Below are 22119 nucleotides of genomic sequence, written 5' to 3' on the forward strand. Positions count from 1 at the left end.
GACATGGGGTTACCTGTCAAAATCGTCATCTTCTAGTTCATCAGCATTTGCCCAGTCCTCATCTTCTTCCAGGTCAACCATCATTGCTAACATCTGGGGAACTAAAATAAGTAATTATTTCACACCTGAGGACCACTCACAAACAAGAATTTTACAGTATGCTACATCTTGCCTCCAAAAGAGACAAAACCATTAGTCAGCTGTCTGTATGTGCAGCCCACATTTCAAATGCATGATGGGAAACAAGCTATGTACTCAGTAGGTGCAGACCGTCCCCCTTTCCCTTAGTCCCCCAATCAGCAGTGTAATACTACACACAGAACACTGACGCTGCAATCCAGACACAACTGAAGTGGGCTACACACACAGGTTACATGCAGTGCTCTGTATGTCATTTCATGTCAAAGCCTTGAGCATCTGAGGTTTATTTTCCTGGTGGGGGGTTTCCTAGAACCAATCCTTAAGGGTTCCCTGGGAAGACTACATTTGCCCATGCACCTAAAACACGGTTTGTCATATTTTAACCTTGTGCTATAATTGCTTTAGTATCGCTTAAAACAAACATTAAAGAGCTGAACTCTTCCCAAATTAGCTGAACTAATCCCAAATCCCACTACTCTCTTTCCCTTCCTCAGACAGTCAGCACCACAGATTAGTGGTCATCGTTCCAAAAACACTTCCAACCCTTCAACTATAGATTTCTGCATTCACAACCATATGTCTGTACCTTTGGCAATTTGTTTTTTTAACACATACAGATTCCAATAATTACTTCCTATCATTCCAAAATATAGACATATCTGCTGCTGTCCTAAGGAACCCTTTGGTCCTGCAACAGTGACGCCAAATTTATCCCTCCTGTATTTGGTCTGATGAAACAATTACACATCTTGACAAGCCTGAGTCTGGACATGAAATCATGACAAGTATGTTCAATATTATATAAAAATCCCCAAACTGCTCCCTACCATTCTTGAGTAATCTACTCTTAGAAGAAGTGCCTTTGTTCCCAGCACTGTGTGAAGGGACCTGCAGCTAGAATCAGATTTCTTGGACACCAGCACCTACCACCAACACCTTCTACAGCCGAAGTTGCTGACAACTTGTACCCACAATCACACTTGCTAGTTATTTTACATCTGTTAATTTCTTTTTCAAAGCCTCTATTTCCTAGGTACCAAAATTTTGTTTATAGTATGTCCTTTAATTACTTTATCTCAGCTTGTGGTTTATCTTTTAATTTCACTTATGATATTTTTGGCTGGCAATTTTTAGTTTTTGCAAATTTAGCAATATCCAAATGGTTTGTGAGTCAGTCTTTAAAACAACTGTATACTATTAAGCTTTACTTGTGAAATACATTCATAACAGAGTACTGTTTTTTTTTAAAAATAGGACATCTGAGACTGGAACATGCTTTTTTTTTTGCATAGAAATAACTGAATGTTTCAGTAACATTTCACAAATTATCCTCACAGCTTATAGGGCAATAGTTCTACTCTGTGCACCAAAGTTGCTTTAGTTACTCTAGGCCAGGCCCATGTTCTATCAAGAACTTCACAGTCAGCTCTGTCATGAGGCTCTGGAGTTCTGACTGAAATGGCTCTGACTTTAAGCATCTGAGGGAAACTTGGTTCTTCCATTAGTTAATCAGTACTGCTTAACTGCTTCCATAAAGCTCCTCCACACTGCTTGGTTTACCCCTAGACATCACAGGCCATGCCTAGCACAGGTTTTTTTTTCCCCCTGGTAAAATTCTATTATGATTTCAAAGCTAACAAACTTGCTAAACCCTTTGACCCTAAAAATTTATCTGTGGATTATTTTCTTTTTAACAGAAAACGACAGAGCCTACAAATAAGGAGTAATTTTTGCTTGAATCTCTTCATTCACATTTTATCTCAGTGTATTGTGTGGGACTATCAGTACGATATTAGCAGGAATATTTTTCTTGCCCCCTGAGTTTTAACAGGAAAGTTTCTAAAATGCTAGCCACATCTCAGTGTAAGTTGTAGGTGCCACTACATACTACACAGTACATATTTTGTTCAAATGTGCACTAATACATAAAGAAATGGCCAGGACACAACACGGGCACACCACTTTCTCTGCGATAAACCCCCGCAGCAAGCCTTACAGTATTTCTCTAGCACACTAAACACCGAGCTCCTGCAGAGAGCAAGACAAAGCAGCAGAGCACAGCGAGGTGAGCCCAGGCACGCAGAGCTGTGTTCTGAACCATCCTGACCACTACGTGCCAGTCACGTTATCCCAGTCTTCAGTTTGTTCCTGGATGTCTATAAAGTACCTGAGAATTACTTCGCTCAGTATTTGACCTGAATAATAGAACACAATTTTAATCCACAGAACACTTTAAACACCAGGCTTCTGAGGCTTTGAAAGCATAAAGTGTTGGACGTCTACCCGTGCATGGAGATTGATTGCTCTGCTTCTGAGGATACTCCTATTCTTAACCAATCCGGGAAATGACACAATCCTCGGAGTTTACTCCAGTGGTACTACATTCCCATAGCAGCACGACCCCGACTTACTAGTTTGCGCAACAATATTAGTGTGCTTCCTTAACATGGCAGCTGCAGTCTCGGACAGGGTCACGATGACTTCAAGAGCGAGCTGGCGTTGCATGTTATTGAGGCTGGTGTCTCCACACAACTGCAAGACAGACAGATTTGTCTGCATTTAATAGTGTGAATTCTCTGCAAGCCACAGACAGAGCTGCACAGCGCACTTCCCGCACCTTCAGACTCAGCTGCAGAGTGGCTTCCAGGTGAGGACGCAGGTACTTCGGAACGGTGTCTGCAATCTCCACAAGGGACTTGAGGACTGAATCGTCATTCTGGTAGCACGAGTCATTTACAGCCTAGCAGAAAAAACACAAGTGTGTGAGACCCACACTAGGACAGTAAAAACACTCTTTGGAGGCAGACTCAACAGTCTTACTATTTTTTTTTTCTTACTCAGCAATCTACATTATGCAAACGTTCTACCTACAGCCTTATGTACTGTCTTTTGATGAATGTTAATTAGAAACAAAAAACAGGGGCCTGGCGCAGTGGCCTAGCAGCTAAAGTCCTCGCCTTGAACACGCCGGGATCCCATATGCCTGCCAGTTCTAATCCCGGCAGGCCGACTTCCCATCCAGCTCCCTGCTTGTGGCCTGGGAAAGCAGTCAAGGATGGCCCAAAACCTTGGGACCCTGCACCCATGTGGGAGACCTGGAGGAAGTTCCTTGATCCTGGCTTCGGATCGGCATAGCACTGGCCATTGCACTCACTTGGGAAATGAATCATCGGACGGAGGATCTTTCTGTCTCTCCTCCTCTCTGTATATCTGACTTTCCAATAAATAAATAAATCTTAAAAAAAAAAAACAAACAAAAAAACAAAAAAAACCCCACCAGAATTCCAAGTCAAAATTGATACCCACAACAAAAGTTAAGGCTGTCAAGGAATTTTTTGCTGTAACCACAAAGAATCCCTTATCTTTCTCTATGTTGTAGGTTTTTCTTTTCCACACACAGCAATATTACTCACTTTTTTCCCTTTTCAAAAATGGACTTATTTTATTTGAAAGAAAGACCAGAGATACAGATCTTGGTGGCCTGATCCACCATCTGCTGCACTTCTTTTTAAAGATTATTTTTTATTTGAAGCAGAGAGCTGGAGAACAGGATGAGATCTTTCATCCACTGTCTCACTCCCCAAATGACTACAATGGCCAGAGTCGAGTCAGTCCAAAGTCAGGAGTTTTTTCAGGGTCTCCCACGTGGGTGCAGAGTACCAAGAACTTGGGCTATCCTCCGCTGCCATCCATGGACATCAGCAGGGAGCTGGAGCGGAAGCGGAGCCACAGGCAGCGGCTTAGCCTGCCACGGTGCCTCCCCCTGCCTCTCTCTCCAGCTGGTTGCTCTGCCAGGCCCAGGCCAGGTGGAAGCATTTTTAAACTACCAATGTTTACTCCAGAACAACACATGCGAGGGAGTCTTGAACATTTTAATTCACTCTAAAAATCTAGAGGAAGAGGGCCCGGGGCGATGGCGCAGTGGTTAATGTCCTTGCCTTGCATGCCCGGGATCCCATATGGGCGCTGGTTCTAATCCTGGCAGCCCTGCTTCCTATCCAGTTCCCTGCCTGTGGCCTGGGAAAGCAGTCGAGGACGGCCCAAAGCTTTGGGACCCTGCCCCTATGTGGGAGACCCAGAGGAGGATCCTGGCTCCGGATTGGCTCAGCTCTAGCCCTTGCGGCCGCCTGGGGAGTGAATCATCGGATGGAAGATCTTCCTGTCTCTCCTCTCTGTATATCCGCCTTTCCTTGAGAGCTTGTTTGGAGGTTCTAGCAGGGGAGCGCAGCTACTCATATACCCTTGACCGAAGACTGGTCCTCCTCTAGCGGGGATGGTCGGGAGGGACGCACATGGAGCGGTGAGGGAGGAAGGGGACACCCGCCTAGCCAGCCAGATCAGCCGAATCAACCCTGGCGATCAATGGGGTGACAGATGTCGCAGCCAGATCGCCCTCACATCCCCGCCTTTCCAATTAAAAAAAAAATAAAATAAATCTTTAAAAAAAATCTAGAGAAAGAAAAAAATATGTAGGGTTAGATTTGAACAATAATTTGAGATTTTTGGTAACAGCTAAAATGACAGCATGTCACAGTTACCTAAACTATCTTTTCAGAATGACAGCAGGAGAGAGGATTCACCAAATCCTGACAAACTTTTTATCACACAAAGAAACCAATTTCAGCTCCTCAAATCTCTTTTGGCTGTCACGTGGCTGAGTGGGCAGAGGCCAATGGGTCCAGATGTCCTGCGTCCGACACAGGCATTTTCCCAGGAACTCACACAATCTTATCAGCATGTGCTTTGTATAACCAATGTCAGTAAACATGGAAAAACTTATGAATAATTTAAACTTAAGCCACAGATTATTTATTGTCTGGTTTTAATGTACAGTTGGCCTTCCTTATTATCTGTAAAATAATGGGGAGGTGAAAATATATGAATAAAAATGCTGCATTAAATATAGACCATTGTTTTTTTTCTTGTCAGTATTCCCTAAAAAATACAGTTTAGCAATCACTTATATAGCATTTACAATGTACTAGGTATGAGAAGTAACCTAAAGAATACTGAATGCACACAGGATGATACAACAAAAGTTAAATGTAAACACTACACATTTTAGTATAAAAGATTTGAGCACTCTCACATTTTGGTACCCATGGGGATTCCAGAACCAAACTCCATTGAATGCTGGGAGACAACTGTGCCGCGATGCCCCGGCCTCCTATTCGTACAGGAGTAACGTATAGGAAATGTTACTTGTATATGAATCTGCTTCGTTCAGGAAACCTCATCACCAAGAGTAGCTGTGCTGCTGACTAATGCCCTTGTCCGTCCAGTTTTAGCTGCTGCACTGGATCACTCAGCAGTCATCTACTCCACTACGCCTTATACTATAGGAATGGCTCAGCTTTCACCCGTGCAAAAAGCAGCCCTTTTCAATATGACATTCTTCTCAATTCTTCATATTTACTTATCTCCAGGTACCCGAGTTAGGTCACTTTACATTTCATTTTAGGATGGCATGTGGAAGTTACAAGTGTCTGTCACAGAGGAAATTGCATCTCACAAGGCTGACAATCACCACTCTAAGCTGCCCAACTCTGCACTGCTTTAAGGGTAAGCCAGCAGGCATCTTCCAAACACTGATTTATCTTGGGAAACTATTAGTACCAGCCAATTAACCATAAACCATTCACTCCGTAATACAAGCTAGAAGCCAGGACCTGATGGCAAGACCTCCGCAGCCTGACGTGAGCTCCAGCTGGGATTCCACCACTTCCTGAAGCTGGGATCCTGGATAGGCTCTCAATCCTTTGTCAGTTTCCCCTTATGTAGAATGGGTATTAAACCTCATGATAATCCTGTTTATTTCATGAAAATAAACCATGATTCATTCAATGATAAGCATGACTATTTATTCCATTTGTATGAAAGGGAAATTTTCTAACTAAATATTTCAAGAGATTAGCAAAGTTTTTTTGAAGTAACACGTGTGTGCTCAGGAGACAAGAGCTGTGCATACCTTGTTCACTGCCAGGTCCTGAGTCCCACCACATGACAGACAACACCTACTAACCAAATGTACTACAGAATTTGCATGAGAATTTATACCAATTAGGATGAAAAGTAGGATTTGGTCTATACTGTTTCCTCACCTGTAAGAATCCGGGTAACAAGTCTGCAAAATGTTTGAAAAGAGTAACATTATGCTCATTTGCAAGTATAAACGCAGCAGTAGCTCTAGCAGATAACGTCCTGATCTAAAATGCAGAGTAAAAAATGGAAAATATGAGACATTTTTGATGGAGACAAGTTAAATTTTCTTAACATTATATTTTTAAAATCAGTAAAGGTAGCACGTGTATTATAAAGTTCAAAAGTAAAGCCAATCAATACACTCACAGGTTTCACAAGTCAGATTAAATCATGTACTATTAATTAATGGGGCTCAAATTACTTACTGATGGATGCTCCTGATCTTGCATACACTGAACTAACATTCGCTTGATGACGTCTAAATAGTGCTGCTGTTGGTTCCCAAAAATTCCAGGAAAGTTCCTGAAAATGATGCAAAGCACAATTTATCTTAGCAAAATGAGAGCTAGATCCACACTGCCAACAGACATTCCTGGCTCAAGCGTTCCTGGGATGACCATCACTGCCCTGTGCTCTGGCTCCGAACCAGGCTGTGTCTGAGCTGGCTGAGGGAACAAGCACACTGGAGAAGGCGGCCAGGACCGAGGCCCTTGGCAGCCCATTCTCGGCCCCCTCTCTACTCTGACCACCAGTTCTGCTGGGCACCGACCTGGAGTACAGGACAGGACAAGAATGACCGTGATTTTTGATCTGTTCCTAGTCCTGGTGACCCAGGGAATCGAAGTTCTGCTCTAGTTCAGAGTAAGTGTGCACTGGATAAATTCTCTATCGTGGTTGGCTGATACAAACAAGATATACACCTGACAACTAAAGCAGAGACTCAAGTAATATCTAAAACGGATATGATCTTGAAAAGTTACAAATCCAACATCAACCATATTATAAATTTAACGGAAAATTTTAATATAGCAGGAGGTAAAAACAGTCATCTAATGCTAAACCTAGCCAGTTTGTTTATAAATATGTAGGAATTTGTTAAAATATTACAAAGCTTGGGGTTGGCACTGCAGAGTAGCAGATAAGGCAGCTGTTTCCAATATCGGCATCTTATTCAAGGGCTGGCTCCTGTTCTGGCTTTCTGCACTTCCAATCCAGCCCCTGCTAACGCCTCAAAACGCACAGAAGGCAGCCAAAGACGGCCCCTGTCATCCACATCCAAAGCTCCTGGCTCCAGCCTGGTCTAGCCCTGGCTATCTGGCTACTGTGGCTATCTGGGGCAGGGGAAGTGTGACACCAAACAAAAGACTTCTTTCTCTTTGTGACTTTCTGTGTGACTCTTCAAATAAATAAATCTTACAACAAAACATTTATTTGCAAGCCAGAAAAGAGAAAGAAGAAAAAGATCACCCATCATTTGTTTCACTTCCCAGATGGCCACAACTGCCAGGGCTGTGGCAGGATGAAGCCCAGGTCTTCCATGGGTGCCAAGGGTCCTAATGCTCGGTTCCTCTTGCACTCTTTTCCCCAGGGCACTAGCAGGGACCTGGACTGGAAGCAGAGCACCAGGCATATACAACTGCATCCATATGGGATACTAGAGTTGCAGGCAGTGGCTTACCCCACTGCATCAACACAGGCCCCTAAAGTGGTTTTCTAAAAGCTATTATTGGTAGCGTGTTAATCTCCAAACACAAGGTAAGAAAGAATTTTTAAAATTTTCAGATCTAAAGTAACAAAAAGAACTTTCACAGTAAGAAATTGGATCACAGTAAGAAATTGCTTTCAGAATTTTTTTCAACACAAATATAAACCTTACTTCAAGAAATCTTTCTAAATAATGTTTAGTACTAATTTAAAAACTTGTTTTTACTTGAAAGAGTGAGTTCCTGTCTGTTGGTTCCCTCCCAGACCAAGCTGTGGTCTCCCATTTGAGCAGCGGAGAGTCATGTGCCACCTCCCAGCGCTCTCCATCAACAACAAACAGGAAGAGGTAGTGCACAGAGACCTGATCCCCAGGATGAGATGTGGACGCAAGCATCTCAGGTCTTGACCCCTAAAGGCAAGATTCTGTAGTCTAAGAAGTTAAATTATGCTAAAGCAATTCACCGAAACGCCATTTCAACATAACGTAACGCAGAGCCTCAGTTCACTGCATTTACCAGAAAATGTGCAAGGCAGCCTCACGCAGACCCATATTCTGAGAGCTGACTGACTCGAAAAGAAACTTCAGCCCTTCAGGCCACTGGTTGTTGCCGTCCTCATCTAAAAAGTAAAGAAACCTGGGCATAAGTTACAGGGGGCAACTTTCACAAGGGCAAAGACAACTTCTTTCAAAACATGCAGTAATGGAACATGTCACTTGCCTCTGTTCCAAAACATTAGGGAAAAATGAAGTTTCCGAACTACAATTCAGTCCCAACCTAGCTAACAAAACTGTACATCTGTGTCACAGGAGCACAGACACAAGTGAGCTCATCTGGAGAGCGAGCATTCTCAACTCCACAGAAACGCGCCTGATGCTTCCTTGATACACACTATCATATTCAAGTTTTATCAACCAGGTTAAGGTGCCACTGAAAGCCAAGATGATGGTTAGTTTCTAACTGGAGCAGACACTGGGGCAGGAAACCCAGGACCCAAAGAGGCTGCTTACACTTTCCACTCTCTTAAAAAAGGCCAGAAAGTTTTTAACAAAGCTACAAAATCCACCGTACTGTTTATCAGACCCACTGGTTAGTCACAAATCATTGTAGCAATTAAGAGATAAGCTATAATGTTTTTTTTATTAAAATGTTCCCTGTAGTCACTGAACCTTCCAAGAAAGGATACTTATGCTGCTTAGCTGACATTTAAAGAATTAAACATCTTTTACTCTGTCTCTTCAACATACAGTTAATGCCTTGAGGGGGGCTAAAAGAATGCTTAAAAATAATCTACCAAAGCGGGTGGAGAAATAAAAGCACTTTGAATTACTTTTGGGAACATTTCCATTAAGCGAGTTTTTAAAAAAATACACTTATTTGATAATGAGAGTGCCCATCTGCTGGTCCACTCTAAACACCTGTAACAGTTGGGCCCGGGCTAGACTGAAGTGGGAAACCAGCGCAGACCTCCCTCCCGGGGATCACTTGGACCAACGCCTCTAGCCCTGGGGTGCATTAGCAGGAAGGATCAGCAGAGCAAGGCCAGAAGCCAGGCACTGCAATATGGGATGTGGGTCCTGCCCTGTGACTTTGAATGAGAAATAATGTCACCTATAAAAACTCCTACCTGCCTCTTAAAATCTGAGGAACATCCCGACTTACCCCTTGTATTGGTGAGGCATCCTTTTTAACTACTAATAATGTTCCCTAAATGAACTGGGTTTACAATTAAACATATGGTCTTGTCAAAGCAATGTGTAAAGAACATTTGATTATATTATTAATGTTTTCAGTTGACTAGAAGGATTATGATGTGTTTTTAAAATGTTTTCCTTTTATGCCATTATTTAAAGATAAATTTGTATATCTTATACATGGTGACATAACATAGTCACATATAATTTGTCATATACACATATAATATCAAAAGCACTTGATGTGCAAAGATTTCTTTGCAAGCTGAAGTTACAAGGCAGGTGGTATCATTAAGTAATCCATGCTTGTAAAGCTACAGATTAAGGAGGAAACTTAACGGTAACTTTCAAGCAAATTATTTTTCCATATGCATGTTTGGAATATCGATTAAGTATTATAACATTTCACAAACATCTGTAATTTTTGGCACCAAAAACACAACTCAAAAACACTCCAACAACGCGAACGGTGCTTGAGCGTCCATGAGCATCTTCCACAGGGACACAGGAGTACCTATCAGGTTCCTGGCCAGCTCGGCGGCGATGTCACAGATCTTCTTCCTCATGCTGGACTGCGTCTCCATCTGTATAATCACCAGGAGTTCACTCTTGATGGCGGCCTGGACCTCGGAAGGCAGAGCTGGGTAGACTTCGTCGAAGGCAGAGGACAGAAGGCGCCTGAGGAGGACTGCAGCCATCTGTCTAGCCTAGAAACAGGCAACAGTGGCAACCACTTCAGCTCTGGCGGGAGCAAACCAGGTTCACCGTGCCACTGAGGCACTTCACTGCTGCTCTTTATAACTCATCTTCACAAGCACTATTTCTACACAACAATGTTAACTCTATACAACTCTACTAGTCTGTTGTACAGCCAAGCGCCATCCAAGGAGCATCTGAGGGAAACTTGCAAAGTTTCCATTCTAGAAAAGACACATCTTTACCACCTCACCTCAGGCTCAGAGCCTGGTCTGTCCTGTTATAGAACTGCCCTTTCATGACCATCTTAGACAAAAGGCTATGACATCCATCCATCTTCGCCCTTTCATGCAAACATTACAAGTTCCCCATCCAAAACAGTGTCCACCAATCTGAATACTGTCAGAAATTGGCTTGACACTCTAAAATCTCTTGAGATTATCAAAAGAGAAGCTGAGACAAGTACAATTCTAGAAACGTTTCCTGTCAGGCCTAGCCTCTGAGTGAATCCTATTTCTCCCGTGCCAGTTTGCCAGCTGCTGCCACTCAGCATTACCATGCTCTGGGACTGTGACTACTAAGTGAAGCTTTACAAACAAAATCTGCTATCTTAGTTCTCCATTACTTTTCACCGAGAAACTTTTGAGGCAGGTAGCCAAAAGTTTTTGAAGTCTAATATATGATCCATATAAAGAATTCAAACTGGTTAAAATTATTATAAAACTGCTTAATGATCACATGCAATTCTCACACATACTAAAACCCATTAAGCCACACTGACTTAAGTTTCATATAGGCTAATCTTCAAAACAGGCTCAATATTTATTTAGTACCAAATTTAACTTTTAAGTATTAAACTAGCCATCTACCTTTAGTTACTGAAGTTACCTAGTACATCTCTTCTTCATCTAGTTCTCTTATAAAGTATACATGGAGCCAGCATAATGGGGAAAGTGGCTGCCCGTATTGCCAGCATCCCGTCTGGGCACAGGTTCAAATTCCCACTGCTTCACTTCTGATCCAGCTGTCTGCAAATGTGCCCAAGGAAGCAGTAGAGGATGGGCCAAGTTTTTGAGCCCCTGTACCTATGTGGAAGACCTGGAAGTAACTTCTGCCTCTTGGCTTCAGCCTGGCTCAACCCAAGCTGCTGCGGCCATTCGGGAAGTGAACCAGCAACGGAAGATCTTTGTCTCTCCTCCGTAAATCTGCTTTCCCAATAGAAAGAATTATAAATCTTTAAGGGCACTTGTTCAAGGCCCAGCTCCACTTCCCACTTCCCAGTGCCTGGGAAAGCAGTAGAGGATGATGTCAGCTGGGGTCCCTGTACCCACATGGTGGGCCTAGAAGCTGCTCCTGACTAGCTCATCTCCCAACTGCTGTGGCCATCTGGAGAATGAGGTAGCTGACGGAAGATCTGTCTCTCCTCTCTCTGGAAATATTTCAAATAAAAATACAAACGCATCTTTAAGAAAAAAAAAAACTCAAAAAATAGACCTAATTTATCAAAAGGTAAGAAAAATCTTAAAAATTCAATAAAATATGATCGAAGCAATTCACTAAAATTCACTCAAAAGATTTACTTACTCATTTGAAAAAGTGACAGAGACATTTACCATCCAGTATTTACTCCCCAAATGGCTCCAATGGACAGGGGCTGGACAGATGGAAGGCGGAGCTTTAGCCAGGTCTCCCACATGGGTGGCAGGGGCCATCTTTCACTGCTTCCCCCAGCCATTGGCAGGAGTCAGGGATTCTACGGGATGCTATCAACAGAGGCAGCAGCTTTATCCACTAGCACCAGTCACTAAGACACATTCCTAAAGGATTCTAGAGAGTGTGTGTGTTCCTAAGCATACCTCCAGCACACGCTTCAATCAGAGATGGCTCCAAGCACCAACTTTTAAAACAAAAAGTATTTTTTCAAAACATCTGGTAGAACTCAGTGTGTCAATAAAAATAATTTCTAAAGCTAGGAATTACTTCAACTTATTTATAAAACTGCTCAGTTCATCTACTCTGGGTATGTCATCTTCCATGGAGAACATTCCCATTCTCCACACAGTAACTCCCACACAGCTTGCAGCAAAGCCAGGCAATGTCTGCAGTAAGCCACACTCTGTCTCCGTCCCAATCCTCGTCCACCGTCCCGCATCCAGGCAGTACCTCCTCAGCGGCAGCCGTATTTCTGATGGCTTGTAACAGGAACGTGATCTTTGACTGGCCTGGGATATTCTCGTAGGTTTCCTGCAGAATAAAGGAAACTGGAGGTTAGAGTTGGTCAGAAAACCTCAAAGAGTAAACTAGCAGAAGAGATGAAAAGCAGAAGGGACGGGTGCCTGAGAACATGAGTCCCTCAGCCTGGGCCTGGTGCAGCTTCTCCCACCACTGCTCCAGCAACATTCGCTATCCATTCCTGTGTGCCCATCCCTCCTGCATGGCCAGTCGGCACGTGCCTGCCTTCCCAAGGCAGACACCCTGGCCAACACAACTCAAGGGAAGAGGAACAAACCACCTAATGTGGTTTCAGCTGTTGAGCTAGGAAATATAAAATATGGGTGCATTTAGTAGCAAAAAAATGTTCAAATTCTTAAAGCTACATTTTTTTCAAGCATGGATTAAAATCGTAGCAAATACACAGATATATAAATACAAAAGGCAGAAATTTGGCAATATAAAGTCTACATATATTTAGCTAACAGTTTTTTGTGACAGGATATATTTTCACTTTCCCATTAATAATGTAAAATTAGGACAAATTAGCAACAAAAAGTTGACATCAAGAGATTATTAAAATGGGCCAAAAACCAAAACATTAACTGTATGCTGTCTGACACAGTTAAACTGAGGCAAAGCATAAATCCACGTGCCACTCCAACAACAGCAGTCCTTTGCTCCGAAAAAGGAATGAAGTAAAGTACACAGGAGTTGTCTTCCCTGCACAGCCTCTTATCAAGTCCTGGTCCACTCTGGGCTATCCACTGTAACAGTGCAATGCAGACAGCAATTTCTTAGCAGTTGTGTGATTACTGCCATTCTGCCATCTACCTGACTTCCCTGGACAAAAACGACAAGGGAGGAAGACTATGGCTACTTCAGGACTCTTTTTACGCCTAAGTGCTCGCTGCTATCCCGCAGACAAGGTAACAAGGCTTCCATGTTGAAAGACTTGCCAGTATCACAGGGAATAAGCAGCAGCAGGCAGCACCTGGAAGCCAATCACGCTCAAACCCCCTGCATGGCGAGCGCTGGGCTTTTACCCCACTTAGCAACTGTGCTTCTGAAACACAGCTCAGTCTGGAAAGAACAGGTATGGAGGAAAGGAGAAAACTGAAGATCTCAAATTCTCCATTTCCATTCTAGTAAAAATCCCACAGTATCCTAAGAGTGCTGAAAACTGCTAAGCAATGTTCACAACTGAGAGACGGTCTGAAATTACTCATCCAGAAATGAGACAATTTATGTAAAGATGTTCACGTGCCGATTCCAAAAACGGTCAGATACCTTGACAGAATTCTCAATTTCTACCAAAGTTAAATAAGAACAATATAACTATTATTTTTTAAAGTCTCTCACAGTGCAATACAAATCTTTTTCTTGGGGCCAGTACTGTGGCACAGCAAACTAGGCTGCAGACTGCAGTGCTGGCATCCCTTACTGGTGCCAAGTGGAGTCCTGAACACCCCACTTCCCATCCAGCTGCTAGTGCTCCTGGGAAAGCAGTCCAGGGCAGCCCAAAGCCTTGGGACCCTGCACCCGTGTGGGAGACCTGGAAGAAGCTCCTGGTTCCCGGCTTCAGATCGGCTCGGCCCAGGCCGTTGCGGTCACTTGGGGGGTGAATCGTCAGATCTTCCTGTCTCTCCTCCTCTCTGTATATCTGACTTTGTAATAAAAATAAATAAATCTTTAAAAAGGCTGCACAGAAAGAACACAGCACGCAATGAAGTACAGCCGAGACGTCCCAGCCCTCACAGTCCTGCGAGGCTCAGTGAGCACCAGTGTGAGGGGCCATGGCAATCCTGCTTGATCCCACCTCACGCTGTGGAAAGCTGCCGGAAAGACTGTCCCCTACTCTGCCCTCATTCCACACCTATCTACGCAGGTGAACCTAACTTGTGTGAAAAGAATAGGATAAGCAACTTGTCCCTCCTGAATATCCTGGCTCCTCAACAAGCAGGGGTAGTTTCCCTCACATCATTTTCTGCCAATTCAAAGAACAATGAGGCTCTACATCAGAATCAATGTTCGAGCACTAGAAGAAATACACAGTCCATGCAGGATTAATGCATGGGGTTAGTTCTCACGCGACTGTCCGGGACAGGGGCAGGGTTTGACAGGCCTAGGCTGGCCTGCCAGGCCCCGATTCCAGCTTCCCGCCTCTCAGACCTTGTAAGGCACAAGGCTCAGGTCAGGGCATCCCTGCCACCCCCCCTTGGCAGGGCCGGCCTGAGCTCCTGGCTTCCACCAGGACTGGGGGTGAACCAGTCCCGGGAGCTCTAGTTCTGCCTCTTGAATGAAACCAGTCCTGAACGCCAGTCCCGAACACCATGGACAGTCAACCTTGGACTGCATGTCAGTCCGTCAGTCATTCATTATATCATATTTTGAGTCACAGGAGTATTCAAAGATGAGAAACACTGCCTGCGAAGTTAAAAAAAAAAAAATTCCTTGGAGATGTTTAGTGGAATAAAGTTTGGTATTTATACGTCAACTATTTTTATTTTGACTGAGTAAATTACAAAAATATTTACAGAGTCCTTGCCAATTCTTTAGCTAAAAGAAAAATTCTCTTGGTATATCAATGACTCAATGTTATTTAGGTTACTGATATATACTTTATTTCATGTCGCAGAAAGGAATGGGATATTAAGTTGTGTTTATGTGCAGCCATTTCTTTTCTCAAATATTTTTCTGACCTAAGAATGTATTTATGCCAACTTAGTGCTACAATATATGGCAGAGGGGCCTTCCTTGTGTTTTCTGGTCAGATTAGGAAAATTCTCTGCCACATAACTTCTTTTACAAATCAATATATTCCCAAGTTAAAGAAAGAACATAGTAGATGACCGTTTGCGCTGAGAGGGACAGCACCTAGCTCAGCGGTTCTTTGTAAGGTACTGCACTGCATGCTGCCAGTTCCCCCAGAGCGGCGATTTACAGCAGGCACCAACCGGAACCGGGAACTGAGGCTGAACCAGACCCTGGCGTTAGGGTCAAGAGATTCCCCACTAGGCTTGACAATGGACTTGAGGGAAGGGGGGGAATTACACTAACTTTCTAATTACAATTCCTTTCTGCTTTGTACAGCATGGGAATTCTGTTACGGGCTGGGATTTAGAACTTATTTCTGGCCAAAATTCTCTCTACAGAGTTAACAGAAAGCCACAAAAGCAGCTTCATATCCTGGTGCTAACTCACTCCTGCCTATCACTTCCACAGACTTTTAAGTATTCTACAAAGAAACCCGGGAAGCACGCAGAAGCAGGTAGACTCATGTAGAGAACCAGGCTTCGGAGCGCACACTGCGAGGAGACCTGAGCACCCACTCACGGAGCTGCCACCATCCACCAGGCTCCAGCATCAAACAAGACTCTCACGTGGCCAGGTGAAACACACACCGAGCTGGAAACCAAAGCTGCATGACAAGGGGGGTGTTCCCCTCCAGGGACAAATGAAAGGTGCGGGGGCGGGGAGAGTGGACTGTCAATTTTTGGCTTTAACACACCTAAGAGAATGGAAACTTCCTAGGGTTAGCATCTGAAAGTTCTTCCTGCAGAACCCAGCCTTCACTCAGCCGAGTGGCGTGTGCCTTAGCTCCTCAGCCGTGCACCCACAACCAACCCCGGCTCTACCCAAACACTTCGCCGCACATCCTTCAGGGAGTCACAAGACTCTTCACGTGGTTGCCACAGGCTCCCTTCCCGGGCAGTGCCCACACAGCCCACGGTCACAACTGGCACTGACAAACGCACCGACAATCTCGTAGGGGGCTCAATCGCTAACTGCTACTTGGTAAAAGTGCCTGCAGGTTGCCCGGAAATAGTATTTCTGGAAATTAGATTCGCAGTCCACGTGCGGAAAGCCGGCATGCAGAGGTGGCTAAGAGACATGACCGCAGAGTCTGAGCCGGGTCAGAGTGAACGGTCTGGCTCAGTTACACAACGCAAGTTCCAGCACATCCCATGGATGTTAGGGGACACGCGGGTCTACCGAGTTCAAAGACCATCTGTCTCCGGGAGCCGCAGGATTAAGACGGAAACTGCTTAGAAAACAAAAAACCCTGAACAGCAACTTTGGGGGGCCGTGGGGGAAGAGGAGGGCCGGGGGCGCAGCGGGGGGCGGCAGCGGGGCAGCGCCGAGCCGGGCGGCCGGGCAGGGCCGGCGGGCGTGGGAGGCGAGCGGGGTGCCGCTCCGGGGGCCGGCGGGCTCCGGGGCGAACGGGGGACCGGGCCCTGCTCCCCGCCGCCCGGGCTGTGCGTGTGTGCGCGCCGGCGGGCGGCAGCGTGGCAGCAGCGGCCGCACGTGTGCGAGGGGCGGCCGGGCAGAGGGAAACGGGCGCCGCGGCTCCGGGAGCCGGAAGGGCCCGGCCAGCCGCCGTCCCACGTGGGCTGCGGGGCCGCCGGGGCCGGGCCTGGCGCGCCGCCGCCGCCGCCCGAGGGGAGCCGAGGCCCGGCGGGGCCGGCCGGCCGCGGAGGCCGAGGGCGCGGGGGGCGCGGGGACGAGGGCGGGCTCCGTTACCTCTGCCTGTTTCCGGACCACATTGTCGGGGCTGAGCAGGTTTCCCAGGAGCAGGTAGAACTGCTGCTGCTCCGCCGCGGCCGCCGCCATTGCGCTAGGCGTGAGAGAGAGAGAGAGAGAGAGGGAGAGGAGAAGGGAGGGGAGACGGGCGCGGTGAGGCGCGCTGGCGGGCCGCGGGAGGGGCGGGGGCGGGCCCAGCGCGGCGACCGGCACCAGCGGCGGGCGCGGGCCGGGGCGGGGCCGAGCCGAACGGGGGGAGGCCGGGGCGGGGCCGCGCGACCCCTCACCCCGCCGCGGCGGCCGGGCGCGAGGGGCGGAGCGCGGGCGGCCCGGTCGGGGGCCGCGCCGATTGGCCACGCAGCGGTGCCGCGCCGTCACTGGCCGGGCGCGCCGGGCGGCGGCGTGAGGGGGTGGGGCGGCGGCCGGCGGCGGCGAGGCCGGCGGGGCCCGGGGCTGGCCGGGCCGAGGGGGCGTGAGGCCGGCCGCGGAGGAGGGGCCTGCTCCTCAGCGCGGGAGATTTCGGCGCCGCCGGGCTGACTGGGCCGCCGAGTGCCTCGCCGCCGGCCCGAGCAGCGGCTCCCTCACCTCCTAGGCTCCCGGGGCTCCTCCGCCCGCCTGGGAAGGGAAGCTCCGTGGAGGCCCGCCCCCGGCCTCCCCAGACCCCGGCCTCCCCGGAGGGTGACTCAGGCCCCGGGGCTCGTCCGGAAAGAAGGGTTACTCAGCTCCGGCCCGCGGTCATCCCGGGCCGGCCACGTAGCCCACACGCCACCGCCCCCTGGGGCCCTGGCTTGGGGTCCTGGTCTCTAATGGCTGAGGCTTGAGATGCAGGGGCACACCGGTTGGTGTGGCTGAGCTCTCGGGGTTCACAGACGCGCCCCGGGACCGAGGGACCCTGGGCCCTGTTGGCGGCGACCCATTATACGGAAAGAACAAGCTTTCTTGCTTTACCACCGTGGCGGCTAAGGGCCGGTCGGCAGTCCAAGCCAGCGCGCTGTGTCCCAGGCCTAAGCACCAGGCAAGTCCTGGTGAGGCAGTTTAATTGTGACACCCGGGCAGCTCCCTGTCTTTATTTTAAGGAAATTTAGTTTCTGGCTGCCTATTCTAATGCGGTCCTGGTTCTTTGAAGATCTTCTTAAGCTTTTCCCCTGAAATCACTTTAAACTTTGGCTGCGCTCTGAAATCACCCAGGCCACCGTGTCCAAACTGGGCCGAGGCTGTCCCGCACTTGGGATGCCATCCAAGACTTTTCCTTTTTTAAGGACTGTGATAGATTCATAAAGAATATTTTCTCAGTTTTAATTGTGACCTCAGCGAGTTCCCTACAGGAGGCCTGCAGACTTTAATTTGCAGAATTTTTCTTGAATGTTAACACTTCATTCTTAAGATTTCTTCTAAAGCAGACCTTTCATTGGGGACCGCTTTTTTGGTTTGATTTTGTTAGTTATTTTGGGGGTACTTAGCATCCTAGGATTCTGGGATGCTGACTTCTCTCCTAAGGTTAATTTTGGAGGGGTGAGTTTCAATACAGAAGTTACCATGGACTCTGGAATGGCCGTGTCCCACAAGGCAGTGTCTAGGTTCGAGACCCACTGGGCTGTCTGCTAAGGTGCACCCTGGGCAACGGCAGGTGATGGTCCCTGGATGGTTCCTGCCACCCACACGGGGGACCTGGATGAAGCTCCTGGCTTTGTCCATACCCGGCCCTGGCTGCTGTCACCGTTTGGAGAGTGAGCCAGTGGACAGGAGATCCCTGTCGCCTGTTTCTGCCTTTTTATTACCAAAAACCAAAATCCTTGTATTGAAAGGGTGATTTTTAAATACCAGATTAACAGTGATTTTTAAATACTAGATTAACAGTGAAATAAATCGCGTGAAGGCAGATTGAAGTAATTTTTTAACACCTGCTATGATATGTCTTGTTGGCCATGAGTCTATTATGTTCACTTAATATTTGATAAATAATACAATTTTGACAGAAGCTTGTGGATTTGTCAAAATAGGGGGCTGGTTTTTTTTGAATGTCAATTTAGGATTACATCAGAGAACAAGAGAACAGTGTTGCCTCAGGCACTGATATCAACGCTGGGTCCTGGGATCCCTCAACCCTTTGTTAACATTCTGGAGAAGAATTTCAAGGTTGATGATAAAGAGGTCGAGGTCGCCCAGTGGGAGAAACCAGATTAAACTTGAGGCAGATAGCAGATGTCCTGGTGGTGGAGATCAGCCAAAGAGCGCTGAAGACGTGGCTGTGCGGGAGTGGTTTCTAGAGCGTGTTTGGGGAAATCACTCTGCGGAGAAGCCCATTTCCCATGGACAGAGTCCTGTCTGTCTGATAAGAGTATACCTTCCTCTAAAAAAAGAGCTTAAGTGCTATCTAAGGTAGCCCATAGGAATCGATGTATCAGTTTTTGAAATGTCATCAAACTTCAATTTTTCATCTCTAAAATGGGATTGATAAGAAACACCATAATATTATTACCCACAGAGATTCCAACATTAGGGTAGAATTGGGGGTGGAATTCAAGGCTGGAAAACGAGTCTCCCTGGCTCCTCGCTAGCCGCCATTGCTGTTGGGAGGTGAAGGGAACGGGCAGCTCAGAATAACTTCCCGCATGCCTGTGGGGCCTGGCAGGACCTCGGCTACAGGCTGCCGCCATGCTTGCTTAGGTCACACCTTGCAAAAAGTGTGAGGCCGGGAAAAGCGAGACTGGCAGTTCTCTCGGTCAGTTCACGTCATCCAGGTAGTTGAGGATTTTTTTAAAAACATTTGAAAGGCAGAATGGCAGGGAAGGATAGACTTTCCATCCGCTGGTTCACTCTCCCAAATCCCCGAAACAGCCAGGGCTGGGCTGAATCGCAGCCAGGAGCTCCCACGTGGAAGTTCATATCGCAGCTCCTGACTTGGTGTAATGTAAATGAAAGGCATGAGCTGAAGCTGTTCACAATGTGAGGCTGTGGTATGATTTACAGCTACTTGGATTTGACCTGGCACGTGGACAGAGAGCATTGCCTTTGTTTTGTCATCTGCGAAGTGGGAAGAATAGTTCTTCACAGGGTGTTGTAAGATTGTGGAGAATCCCTGTGAATTCACATAGTGTGGTGCAAAGCTGTAATTAGGTGAATTTAGGAGTTAGATAAAAGGAAAGTTTTAAGTCCTCCTAAAGCTACACATGATGGGGTAGTTGTGTGCCTCACATTTAAGGGTGTATAAAGTATATTTCTATCTTTTAGTTTTCTAATCTGCAGAGAAAATGTTTTGTGGAGTAGGTTGTGACTGCTAAGTCTAAGGTTGATGTCATCTCCCACCAGAAAAAAAAAGGAAGTGTTAGTAAAGTTTTTTTTTTAACTGAAAATAAACGTGCTGAACTCTTCACATCTTTAAGCTGATTTTTATCAAGCAGCCTTTGGCATGTGGGACCCTGCCATTCCTGAACCCTAATATCGCACACAGTGGGCCCTCAGCCAGCTGCTGAATTGAACAAGCAGGAGCCATTGGGACTCAGGCACACCCTTTTGCTCTCTGTATTCTGGTTTTATATTTGGGGTTCACTGAATATCTGCAGGTGGCTCAATTTATTTTAGCGGGGCAGGAAAGTTTGGAGGCTAAGAGTACAGGCTCCAGAGTCACCCCAGGCTGAGAGTTCACAATTTACATACTGTGTGACCTTGCCTAAGCAAACTGACCTTGCTCAGACTCAGCTTCCATTTCTGGGAAACAGAGATATTAGAATCATTTCTGACCACTTATTTAACTCTGGCATAGGGCTTGGCATGGGGCAAAGGCTTAATAAGGGTTAGCCGATTTTACTAATGTAGACTGAAATTTCTAAAGTTTGTAAACATAAATCTGATTGCATGTTGACCTGTTGGATTTTTATATTTTTGTTTTGTTTGTGCTTCTATTACCTTTATTATAGAAATATATAATTATAGGAAATTAACTTTTATTTTTCAGGGGACATTTTTAGGTCACTTCTATCTTGAAAACTACTTATACTTGCACTGTCCAATATGATAACCATTAACCACTTGAAATACAACTAGTTCAAAGTGATATGTGTAAGTATAAAATGCACATTAAATTTTAAAAACTAAATAGGAAATTGCTACCAATTTTTTATTAATCACAAGTAAGTGATACTAGATGTTAGATAATTTGATTTATATTAATTTTATTCATAACATACTCTGTTATTAAGATATATTATTCTCTATTTTACTTGCTGGCATATGGCTACTAGAAACTTTAAAAATGATATCTGATTTACATATGTGGATCACATTGTGTTGTATTGGACAGTGCTTTCCTAAAGAAGGACAGCTACCTAGCTCTACAGGGGGTCCCACATCCTTTGCACATTTACATGGAGGAAGGGACTTTGCACCCAGAGAAATCACTCACCTTACAGTTTCCGTGGCTTCCAGTTTTTCAACTTGACCCTCAGGGATGTGGAGACATGGTACAGTACTTTTTGAGCAGTGTTCCTTGCCTGGGAATTTCCTTCCCCTGCTGGTGTGATAGAAACATAATTGTGTACATTTATGACTCTAGATTTTATCTTGTGGAATAAATGCTTATACATTAAATCAAGGACCTGCAATCCTGTGTTTACAGCAGCACAATCTATAATCACGAAGACATGGAGACAGCCCAGGTGCCTGCCGAAAGAGGAATGAATAAACAAACTGTGATACATCTACTCCAGGGAATACGACTAATATTTTTAAAAAATAATAAAATGCTTCCATTTTTAACAAAATGATCCAAACTTGAGACTGTTATGCTCAGTGAAATAAGCCAATCCCAAAAGGACAGTATCATATGTTCTCTCTGATAAAAGCAAACTTTCATGCAAAATACAAGATAAGTAGATATATAAGTAAACACACATATACATATATTCACCTAAATGAAGTGTATAATTTTCACTTACTGGGAAATGAAGATATTTTGCAGTGTGCATCTCTGCTCCAGACTAAAAGGAGGACTTCAGATGAAACTGTTAAATATATCTTGGTAATAGGATGCTGGACATTCTACTATTGTCTATCCCTACAATGTGAGTATACACTTAAATAGCAGAATTATGGACTTGTGACTGTTGCTGAGGACTTCATTATTGTAAAACTATGGGAGAAAACAATGAGGGGCTGGACAGCACGAAAAC

General features: G+C 45.7%; 1 protein-coding gene across 2 annotated transcripts in view; it reads right to left on the reverse strand.

Moving 5' to 3' along the window:
- IPO5 (importin 5) overlaps window positions 1–22119 on the reverse strand; it is a 46731-nt gene that overhangs the window by 18887 nt on the left and 5725 nt on the right. Inside the window, exons 2-11 of one of the 2 annotated variants that reach the window (XM_040991198.1) lie at window positions 21354–21461; window positions 16952–17045; window positions 12380–12460; window positions 10035–10227; window positions 8343–8445; window positions 6549–6645; window positions 6243–6347; window positions 2759–2881; window positions 2553–2673; window positions 14–101 (exon numbers count right to left, since the gene is read on the reverse strand). In XM_040991198.1, the coding sequence (XP_040847132.1) occupies window positions 14–101; window positions 2553–2673; window positions 2759–2881; window positions 6243–6347; window positions 6549–6645; window positions 8343–8445; window positions 10035–10227; window positions 12380–12460; window positions 16952–17041 (1001 nt within the window). In that variant the 5' untranslated portion in view covers window positions 17042–17045; window positions 21354–21461. Of the gene's footprint in view, window positions 1–13; window positions 102–2552; window positions 2674–2758; window positions 2882–6242; window positions 6348–6548; window positions 6646–8342; window positions 8446–10034; window positions 10228–12379; window positions 12461–16951; window positions 17069–21353; window positions 21462–22119 lie in introns of those variants that run through there. The other variant, XM_040991199.1, reaches the window with a different exon arrangement.

Source organism: Ochotona curzoniae, unplaced genomic scaffold (assembly GCF_017591425.1).
Source record: "Ochotona curzoniae isolate NIBS_2020 unplaced genomic scaffold, NIBS_Ocur_1.0 contig_64, whole genome shotgun sequence".
NCBI classification, from domain to species: Eukaryota; Metazoa; Chordata; class Mammalia; order Lagomorpha; family Ochotonidae; genus Ochotona; species Ochotona curzoniae.